General features: G+C 34.2%; 1 protein-coding gene across 1 annotated transcript; it reads right to left on the reverse strand.

Annotated features, from left to right (window-relative positions):
• Positions 1-10,246: 10,246 nt before the first annotated feature.
• On the reverse strand, positions 10,247-11,206 carry LOC135768874 (small integral membrane protein 36-like). Its single transcript, XM_065278228.2, has one exon. The coding sequence runs from the start codon at positions 10,919-10,921 to the stop codon at positions 10,628-10,630; it is 294 nt and encodes a 97-aa protein (XP_065134300.1). The 5' UTR covers positions 10,922-11,206; the 3' UTR covers positions 10,247-10,627.
• Between the last annotated feature and the right edge of the window lie 957 nt (positions 11,207-12,163).

The raw sequence follows: 12,163 nt of genomic DNA on the forward strand, positions 1-12,163 counted from the left end.
TGGTATTGACTATTGTATGAGTCTCTTGATGGTTCAGGGCAGGACTAAATAAAACAAACTTTAATTTCAGCAAAAGTTTCAGAATTTTACAAGGTGTGTGTAAAGTTTAGATCGCAACTGTATGTTGCCTACATTACAGAATAAATTTTAGGGTTGTGCCACGCCACATTTTTTAGAGTATAGTTGTGGACAAAAATATTAGCCCCCTTGGTAAATATGAGCAAAGAAAGCTGTAAAATAAATCCATGTTTCTTATTTTGAGCTTAATAAAAAACACAAAAATATGATGTTTTAAAGAAGTAAAACAATTGAAAGTGTGTGTGGGGGGATTACACTACGAAAGAAATGTTTTTCTTTAATACACAATTATTGTTCCCCTAGAAATTTTAAAAATATAAAAATAGTAAAATATTCCCATTCCCTTTGATATTAACATTTCCTTAGCACACCAAGGTGATTGAAACATGATGTTGTCCAGGGATCTCAAGGATCTCTCCATGGATCACAGATGGAGAACTTTGGAAATCTGTTGAATCTTGGGGTTAGATATGCTTAAAATAATGAAGGGGGTCTGCAATAATTGTGGCCAATGTGATCCCTCCCACTTTCAAATATTTTTCATCAATGAAACATTACATTTTTGTGATTTAAAAAAAATATATATAAAGTATAAGAGATTTAAACTTTCTTTCCTCATATTTACCAATGGGGCTAAAATTTTTGTCTTTGTTGTATGTAGTGAATCTGACATCTCATAAATACATTATTGATTGTGACATCAAGTGCTCTTCATACACTGTCTGGTTTTAAAGCAGGTTGTGTATTTGTGCACTCAGTGTGTAATGTTGTAGCTATTGCAGTCTGTCTTCAGGGATGAATAAATATCTGTGTATCTGTCTACGATTCATCTAAACACACGCACACACAACCCACATGTTGCAACTAGAGCTGAGAGCAAACTTGCACAATATTAAAGAAAACAGCATGTTTCAGTAAAAAACTGTGGTCTGTGACCTTGAGCAACATACATCAAATGTCAACAATAGCACAAATCGTCAGAAAACATTTCAGTTTGGATCAAATGTAGTATTGTAAAATACAACATAAACATGCAGTAAATTTAAATATGATAATTTAGTACCGTGGTTTTAGTATTTGATGCAATCACTTTACCATGGTCCCACCACGGTACAGTACACTGTCAAAAGGATGGGTTCATTTTGTGGTAAAAAAGTACACAAAATGTGTTGTTTTATTTATAACACAAGGATGTGTCTAATTTGGGACACATTTAGGGTAAGGCAATGCTGCAATGTTTAATGTCAATATAAAGATGAAATTCACAAACTAAGCCTTACTGTATTTCTAAAGTACCGTACTGATGTCTCTACACTGTAAAAAATTGAGATTTTTTTTTTCAAATCAACATATACTTTTATGCCACTTTAAGTTAACAAATTAAGTTAAACAAATTCAACTTTATAAATTACGTCAACTTATCACAAGTCAAAACTTAAAATAGTAGGTTCAATTGACTTGCAAAACCAAGTTATATTAACTTCATACTAGGGTTGTGCCGATAGACGATATCATCGTCCATCGTGATGGTTGACTGACATCACGATGGAGAGACACCATCGTGATGCCACGCCCCCTCCCCACTCCGCTGCGAGTCGACATACACTTACTCTCTTCTATATAGACTATAGTTAACCTAATATCTTTGCGTGAATGGCTCTATAAATTAAATAGAAGACGTGAGACGTGAGGTGTGTTAGTCTGTGAAAATATCCTGTCAGGCATTTGATCTTGACTATGGATGGGCACGGATATTCGAATATTCGAATGGCAATAATAATTCGAATTTAAAAAATGCTATTCGAATGTTTGTTTGTTTTTAATGTGCCACCAAAGGGTAACAACTTATTTAATGCTTTTTCACTTCATCTATACTGTCTTTTACAGACTTAAATGTAAAATATACATGAACATTAATTTGTATGTATTTCTGATTGTTTGGCAATGCAGATTGCAGACGAATTTAAGTTTTTCCTTTTATCTCCGGGTTTGTCCGCGCCGCGCCGTATTTGGCCACTGGCTCAGTGAGGGCTCACTTCTCCGCCGCCCGAATCAACACATCATGAGAGATTTGTAAGCTTTCTGTTATAAAGTCTACTTTATTTTGTTAATAAAGAGACAGACACGGAGAACGAAATGAAACGGAGAACATTTATTATATGCGGTGCTCCTTCGAAAATGAACCGGATAACTGCACATGGCAGTTTAAAGCAAAGCACCGTCTTTGTAAAATGTTGTTAAATTAAGCTAACGTTAGTAACTTTGCACAGTCAAAAATAATGTATCGAGCCAGCTTACGTTATTTGTAAAATAATGTTAAATACAGATTTTCAATCTTGTTCAATCCGTCTGTTGTTTTTATCGGATAACCATCATCAGGAAGAGTTTTCTCCGCAGCACCGGCATTATTGTATCTAGTCAGAAGAACGGGCTTTCACCGAAGCAGGTAGGATAAATATGGTTTTCTTTATTCACAAATACGTCAAACTAAACTGAGAAGATATTTATATGGCGACTGAGCAGTCGGTTATGTAGATGTGTTTTTTCGTTTGCTCCGGGCTCAAACTTTAAACTTCGCAAGTCCTCAAACTTCGCTTAGATTTGGGGTTAGTGTATAATATTTGGTATAATATAATGTATGTAACATCAAACAGTAATGAATTTATACTAACGACCGACTTGAAACTAAGGATTTGACTAGACTTCGCTCCGCATTAAGTTTTAACGCATTTTTTTCTGAAGGATATTTTTAAGAAGAATTTAAAATATATATATATATATTTTTACAATGTTTTCAACTTAAAATACATACATATATATATATACATACAGAATATAAGTTTAGCTTGCTGTGGATATTTCCTAATTATAAGCCTTCTGTGAAATTATGACAAAATGAAAAATACAAAACACGCATGACTTAATTAACATAATTTAAATAAACGAATATTCGTTCTTTAAGAGCTTAAATATTCGAAAAATTAAATATTAAAAAAAATAGTAAATTACTGGAAAATGCCCATCCCTAATCTTGACATTGCTAGAATCTTGTCTTTTTACATGTTGTACATTTATCTTAAAATATTTAATTTTGTACAAGAAAACAGCCCATATTAATCATTTATTAGTAGCCTTTTGTAGTGTCTCGGGAGATCGTGCTCATTGTTACATTGAGGCTATACTGCACTGAAGCGGCAGATTAAGATATAAATTCAGGGAACGTCAAGAACAAGAAAACGGGAACAACACTCCGACCGAAACGCGGGATTTACATACACAGACCATGTTTAAATTTAGATGTGTCTGGCCCTGTTCACTTTGTCTAGTTTTAATAAGCTGCGGATTGAGGTGCTGGCTGCTCCCCGCGGTGCTGAAGACCCGCTCTCTGACGGAGTACTGGTGGCACATATGCACAGATATTTACGTGCAAAATTTGGAAAGCGCGGAGGAGTCGTTGGATTAGTAAAATAATGAAATTATAGCTTTTAAATAGAAAAAAATATTTATGTAAAGAGATTAAAAAGTGCTTAAAAGTGCACAACTCTTCTTCAGTGGATTAAAGCTACTTTTTCCCCTTATGTGCAACCTATAGGAAAGAGACATTAGTTGGGATAGTAAAATAACAAAATTATAGATTTTAAGTACAGAATAGTATTTATGTAAAAAATATATTAAAATAAAAAGTGCACAACTCTTCTTAAGTGGAAGTAATAAAGTAAAATAACGAATAATAATTATATAATAACGAATAATAACGAAAAATTAAAATACCCCCCCCCCGCCTAACGATATCATCGTCCATCGCGATGGTTTATGTAACCATCGTCAACTGCCAATTTATGGGGACATCGCCCAACCCTACTTCATACTGCATTTTTTTACAGTGTGCCATAAAAAAAGGTAAAAGCAGTATTTTGCTATTTTGAGCTGAAGATTTATATCAGCATCCAACACGTATAAAACAATAAAATTTCAAAAAAATGTCTGCTTGTAACAGTGGTTTTTGTTTGTGTAACACCGGTATATAAAATACGTAAAGAATAATTGATGACGAGGCGTTAAATTCGAAAATAATGCACACCCAAGGTGGTAATGCGGCACAAAGCAGAGTGCTGTTACACCGCGGGTGTGCATTATTTTCAAAGAATTTAAAGGACCGGAATCAATTACTTCTCTTATACCAAATTTACCTCAAACATTGCTCTGGTGGTTATTTTAAGGCATAGGTCAGGTGTGCGGTTATCGAAAAATAATCAACACCTGTGGAACATTTCTCATCCAATCAGAATAAAGCATTCAGCAGCCACGTGGAACTTTACAATAAACACCAAAACAATGTCTGTGGTAACGGTGTTATTCATCGAAAAATGGACTTTGAGATAATAATGCAATAATTTCATTGAAATATTATTGCTGCAATACCACCTTGGGTGTGCATTATTTTCTTATAATTCAACATCCAGTCATCAATTATCCCTTACCACGGGTCTGTTGAAGGCTTTATTCTGATTGGTTTAGAAATGTTCCACAGGTATGCATTATTTTTTGATAACCACACACCTGACCTGTCAAATGTCTTTAAATAACCACCAATGTCTGTGGTAACTGTGGTATAAGTGAAATAATTGACTGCGGTCCTTTGAATTATTTAAAATAATGCACACATGCACACCCGTCATCAATTAGCAGCCCTTGATTTTTGAATAATTCGTATATTATTCCATACACATTTGACAAGTTAGTTGTGCAGTTTATCCAGGGGCGCCGTAAGGGGGGGAAAAGTTAGGACGATTCTAAGGGCCAATGAACTTTTGAGGGCCCCAGCCAAGGACTGTGCCGCAAACGCAACCCCCTTAAGCTGAGCCCTCTTAGCTCCGCCCCGTCTTTACTCTGCGTTTTAGCGCCGTCTTTAATCCACGGTCTCCAGTGCGTGTGAACTTCAGAAGAGAACAAGGTGTGTGTATTTACTGCTATTTCCTATGATATCTGCATATGTGTGCTTCCTTACTATAAATGCAGTTTACACAATGTGACGCTGGATCAATACAATGCAGTTTTCTTTCCACTGTAAAGTTCGCTCTGTTCACCTCAGTTTAAAAAAGCACAAGGCGATTTACGTTCCCTGTTTTGTGTTATGATTCTAACGCGAAGTCAGCCCTTATAAGCTGTTTAAATTAACGTAGCCCGTATAAGCTAATTAACATAAACTAGAAATGCGATCGGTTACACACTTCAATGTTTTGTAACGCAATATGCCAAGGAAGTATTTTTATGCAGTCGTGAATCGAGTTGATTGTGATAAAACTGAAGGCTAAACTAGTCCAATTATGTATATTAAAGCTTCTCACCTTGCAACAGGTTTAAGAAATCAATGGAAATCTATGTTACAATCTGCTATAGTTGTCATTCATTTCATTTTAGAGTCCCGTTGATAAAAAACAGTCTGAAGAGTCATTTACGAGTATAGCTGTTTTCTCAAGTTCACAGTTTCAATGATCTGTCGTTATTTTTGCTTTAATGAAGCTGCTGGTGTGTGAAGCTTGTTCTTTACCTTATAAATAATGCTAATAATTATAATACAGGCTTTGGTCAAGCATTTTTTACCCAGTCTTATTTGAGGCATAAGGTAACTGTATAGAAAAGATGCATTGTTGTTGTTCGCCATTTTTAAATGCTACAATGTTATTGATGTGTGTAACAGCTCAAGTATACAGTATGTCACTGAGACGGTCTCTGAAAATCAGACTAAAGCCTCAAATCTTATTGTGAAATAAAAAACATCACAGTTTAATTTCAAGCATTAATTTCACTTTGATTTCAATCGCTGACATGACATTACTCAGTCAATATTAAAGATATCAAGTTTATATTTTCACATAATGTTCTTTACATTATATAGGATGATTTTATGTGGAAAACAGTAAACCACAAAGAAATACTTCAGCTGGGTTTTCACAGGCATGGTCACATTTATCTTTAATCTTTAAGAACGTTGCATTTTCTCTGAATATTCGATTAATGTACTGTATTTTTCAATTAAATTTATATTGCACAATAAATTATCTTAGTTTCAGTCATTGTAGGTGTCTATAAATACTGATAATTGTGGTCATAACAATAGCAAAATAAATAGTTCTGTATTATTAAATTACAGACAAAGATTTTGAATAGCTACAGTAGGTTGGATTGTATGTTTGGTGCGAAATGGGTATGGTGGGGGCCTGACCCCCTATTCTTTCATAGGGCCCAAAATTGCTAGCGGCGCCCCTGAGTTTATCAAAAAATAATGCATACTCGTGGAACATTTCTCCATCAATCAGAATCATTCAACAGCCCTGTGATATAAAATATAATATCAAACATCAGGTCATCCACTTCTGAATGTAAGACTGGTTGTGTTTTGCTGTTAAACTTGTGCTTTAGTAAAGTAAATGCAGGATTAATCTGGAGATTCTTCTTTAACCCAAACAAAGATGGGATCTACACACCACGTGCTTTCATGGAAACCAATAACATTTAAAGCCTTTGTGTGGCTGTCAAAACCGTGATAAAGTCGACAGATAAAGTCGCTCCTGTGTCACAGTTAGAGGAAGTACATCTAAATAAACCTGGGGAATTACAGTAAGACTGATCCAGCTCTTCCTTCTTCTGTATGACGTATTTCTCTACAATCGAATCATCTGATCCTGTCTGTGGAGATTATATGCTTTAAATCATGAAGCGCTGACATAACAACACTTAATGAAAAAAACTTTAAAGAGCTCATCGGATGTACCGATAGGGAAAGCAAATGATCGATCATCAGATCAGTGCTCAGCTGGCACAGGTCATAGCATTGCGTAAGCAGCAGCAAAGGTCATGGGTTTGAACCCAGATAACACACATACTGATAAAATGTACACCTGGCAATGCACTGTAAGTTATGCCAAATGCATATATTTTAATAAGTGATCAGACATAGCTGGGAAAATAAATTATTAAATCTAGTGCTGTATACTAAAACAAAAAGACTAAATCATATTGTGTGTTTTTTACATGTGACCCAGCATGTAATGAAAAGACAGAGCACATACTGAGATTTACTGTGGTAAGCAATCACAGTCATCATGATTCTTTAAGCTTCTTATGGTAAGAGATTTCATATTATTATTATATAGCATGAAACATTTAGTATATAATCTATTAGTGATGAAGCTTACAGACACTTTATCAATCATTATCATTCATTATTTTGATGAATATTATTCATTAATAATCAGTTAATATCGCACCTTTAGAAAAATGTCAGAAGTGTTCGGCAGTCAAAGAAATAAGGTATTATTTGGCAGCTATGTCTTGCAGATTGTTTATAAGACTGGGTTGACTTTAGTCTAGATTGATTAAGGTTGTCTGGAGTCTTACAAAAGAAATGTTGTGGCAGAGACATATTCCTGTGCCAACTTTATTCATTTCATTTAAAGCCCCAACCCACTCAGTAGCACCAACCCCCTGCTAATCCTAACTTTAACCTACCTACATCACTAATACTAACTTTGAAATATGATTGGTTGATAGGAATGTTGCTCCTATAGTGATTTTTATATGGGAAAGTGACTATGAAATAAAGCTTCACATTTGAAATAAGTGAATGTAAGGTTCACTAGTAACCCTCTTTTTGTTTTAAATGGGACTTTTTTCATGTTTAAGTGCTATAACTGGGTCCTGAGTGCTTTTATCAAGCTGTAAAACGTAAGAAAAAATCAACATAGTAACTTAGTTTTGGTAAAGCATTCGCTGCAAGCATGTGAAAAAATTTTGGCTCCTCTTGTGATGTCAGAAGGGAATAATACACCCCTTAATCTGCACTATCCAACCACGCCACTGCCATTTAGTGTAGAGATGAGCTCATTTTCATTTTAAAGGACACACCCAAAAATAGCTAATTTTTGCTCACAACTACAAAGTGGAAATTTTAACATGCTATAATAAATTATCTGTGGGTTATTTTGAGCTAAAGCTTCACATATGTAGCCTACTAGGGACACCAAAAATGTATTTGACATCTTAAAAAAGTCTTGTGAAATGTCCCATTTAACCCAAATAAATAAGTACACATAACCTAATGCACAAATTGCACGATTTCTCTCATTGAACAAGACATTTTGAACTAAATCAATTTATTTTAGCTTATTAAAATTTCTGGATTTGAAAGTGTTACCCATCATGCATTGCAGCATGCATAAATGAACTGCTACTGCTACATGAGTGTTGTTTTGCTGTTTGTTGTCTTTATTTCTACTACCGCAGTTGTTATCATTGTTTCTTATCATTAGTGAAATTAAGATATCATATTTTAACTTCATGAGATTTGATTACTGTCACCATTTTTTTTTTTTTTTTTTTTTTTTTGAGGCCTCTGTGTGAAGTTGAAACCTTTGCTTTACTTTGTCACATTTGCTTTGCAAGGTGTCCTCTTTTTTGAGATGCAAAGATTGCAGTTCTCTTTTAACATTACAAGTTTTATAAAACTATGTTTCAAGATGTGTAAAATAAAGTTTCTCATAGACTATTTGTAGAGCAGGAAAAGTTTTGTTAAAGAATTTATAGCTGGAACTTTACGAAAGATACTTTACGTTCAGTAAAGGAAAATTTAAATAGCCATTTCAGCAATTTTAAGTAGATTTAAAGGCAAAATGGATTTTTTTTCTGGACAGTGATAGTTAGCCTATGTTTTTTAAGTTGAATCAACTTGTCTGTGCTTACAAGGCCAGAAACTCCCTTGTTACAAACTTATCATAAAAAAGGTTCATTCTAGATCCATGGGTACATTTCACACACACAAAAACCAGGTCAAAACCTTTAATCTTTCTCCTACAGTGTAAACCAGTGGTACTTCACTAAATGAAATCAGACCCAGATAACTTTCACAAAGTGTCGTCCCCGAGGACCGAGTGTCTCGTTCCTCTTTCATAGACAGTAAGAGAAGAAACCACAGTGCCAAGAAGAAAACACGTGAGGAGAAACAACATCTCTGAGAGCCGGATCCCACATCAAACACCAACATAGCACTTAACAACCAAAATTCACTCTGTATCTCCTCTGATCACTGACATCAGATCAGTGGATGAATGTATCCCCTAAGATGTCTGTTCGTGTCAGTATATGTATGAACAATGCTCACTATTTCCTATATTGCTGACAACAGGCTGAAGATATAATAAGGAGGGATTATTATTTCATTCTTAAGATCATTTTGTAAAACATTTGCTGGCGTTTTGCAGCTGTTTGCCAGTAACTTACTGTAGATTTAAGTTTATGTTATTTACTAGCAACAGTTTGTTCAAAGTTAAATGAACATTAAACATTAACTTTACAGAATACAACTATAAAATAACAGCCTCATGCAAAGCATTCTGGAAACCAGAAATCCTCATAAACCTTTTTCTGTTTTTTCCTTCAGATTTTGGTTTCCAGAATGCTTTGCATGAAGCTGTTATTTTAGTTTTATTCTGTAAAGACTTGTTAACAAGATGTCAAACAAGTTCTTGAGTAGAGACTGAAATTGAAAATATGTCTAGACATTCTACAAGATATTATGTGTGTAATGTCTGTGCATGTTTAACAGTGAAACAGAGTTGTCTTTACTTATCGCTAGGTTAAATATTTCCTCTGTTATCTCACTCAACCTTTGAAACAGGTGATGTGTATGTAAACAATAAACGTTTTCAGATATACAAGTCTGATTATGACAATGTGCTAACACCATCTAACATCTGGGTGGTGCATCATTTCATCATAACATAAATAAAAAAATACATATTTCAAGCCGGAAAGTCAAGATTTCAGCTAACTGACTGAGCAAAATCTCTGAAACAGGTTGTGTAAACCGTCTTACTGATAACAATAGTTATAATAACCCATAAAACACATAGTGCTATATCATTCAATCAATAAAATAATCATAAAATACACTTCATAATTTATACAAAGCGTATAACGTTAAGAATCTATATGCCATTTTGTTTCTGTTCTGATACATTTCAAAGTTTTTAAAAGCAAATGTATTCATTTAAATGCTTCAAGTAACTAAATTATAAAAATAGTTGGTAAAATCTGAAAAAATATGACAGAGAGATCACCAGCTAATGAGGAATGAGGAAACCAATGACTCAAAGTCTCAATATTACACACCCAAACACATTGATGAGGCTTATTATGTACAAAACAAATACTGTTTATCCTCTATTTTGGTTTTGATATAAAACACTAACAAAATGAGATAAATGTACTGTAAAAAAGTTTAATCAACTGAAGTATGCAAATCAATTCAACCTACTTTTTTAAAGTTTTACACTTTGTCTTAAAGTTGTCTTAACATTTGAGATGTTTGAGAAATTTTCACTCACCGTTTTAAGGAGGTCTTCTGAAAATCCAATTCCAACATTTTAAGTTACAAATGATGACTAAATAAAGGTGAATTACACAAAATGAAAAGTACAGTAGCTTGTATGATAGAAAAGATGATGGGTGCAAAGTTCATCCATCTGCTGTTATCAGTCCATCACACCTGTCAGACTAACGTGCTCTTTTTCTCTACGCCTGGAGGTTCGTAGGTGGTCACCATCTTGTTCTGGTCCCACCGGGCGTTGGCGGGCGAGCTTTGCATGACCACCAGCCGTATGGGAGCGGGGTTGAGGTTGGGCATAGGGTCGGGTGCGTACTCCTTCGTGGGGTCTTTTCCCTGGCAGTCGTAGAGGATGCAGGAGATGAGGAAGACGAGGAGAAGAATGACATAGCTGGCGATGAGGATGATGAGGTTGAGGGTGACCGGGTCTATCTCAACATCGTCTGCGATGAAGCTCATGGCTGCGGTTTAATGGGGTCCAAAGCGACAATGCAGAACAGTCAGACCTTTAGTCTTGTCTGACAACAAACCTCTGACAAACAAACGCTCACACAGATGAGATGAGATGAGAGGGATTAGATCTGGTGCTCACCAACAAATCCCTCTTTTCCTATAACTATAAATAAACCACACTTAATAGGCCTACAGTGTATGGGGTCTGAGCCAGCAGGAGAGTCTTAATTTTAGAAATCAAGCAGAAAAGTGTGCACAGATCACACCTAAAAATGTCAGGATACTATTGCAATGAATGTATAACAAAGAAAGTGACATTTATTTCAAAAAAGATAATAAGAATAAATAAAAAAAGCCCTAAGCTGTGTGGTAGGGTAGGGTACTTTTCCCATAGTAAAGCAGCATTATTGGGGAAAAAAATGAATCAATTCTTGTGCTGCTATGTAATGCAATTCATTTAAGTTAAATGAAATTGTAGGTATAATAAGTAAAAAAAAAAATGATGACGTCTGATCATGACCAGCATGATGTGTTTGGACCAGCAGAGGGCAGCAGTGTACAGCACTAAACACATGCACAAACCTTATAATTTTCACACATACAAACATTTGTTTTAATGGTTAACTTTAAAAATTGTGTTATTTTTCATTATAATCGTGTTGTGAATAAAGTAAAATAATAATAATAAAAAAATAAATAGAAAACGGATTAAACATACAGTGGAGATGAAATTGTATATTAACACTGACTAGGGCATTCAATACGCCAATATGGCAGAAAAATACATTTATTTGGCCAGAAATATATTGTAAATATATGCTTAATACATTTTGTTTGAAAGTAAAGCTTAATTAAATATATTTTTGAATTTATAACGCATATGGCAAAAAAAATATTTTTCCTGGCCAAATTTTTTTGTATAAAATATAAAATGTATAAAAATGTATAAAATATTACATAATAAGTATATATTTTCAATTGAAAATATATTTAATTAATATTTTCAAACCTTTTATGTACTTTGCTATGTTAAAATGTTTTTCTTCCAATGCGCATGAATAAAAATTCCTTAAAATATATTCAATTTGAGATATACAAAAATGGCCAAAAAAATATATTGGTGAAAAATACCTTTATGTTAACATATTTTAAAATATATTTTTGGCCATTTTTGTATATTTTGAAACATATTTTAGCCATATGGGCGTGTTTATAGTGCATGGCATGCAGTTGCTAGGGTGTTTCCAG

Source organism: Paramisgurnus dabryanus, chromosome 3, assembly GCF_030506205.2.
Source record: "Paramisgurnus dabryanus chromosome 3, PD_genome_1.1, whole genome shotgun sequence".
NCBI classification, from domain to species: domain Eukaryota; kingdom Metazoa; phylum Chordata; class Actinopteri; order Cypriniformes; family Cobitidae; genus Paramisgurnus; species Paramisgurnus dabryanus.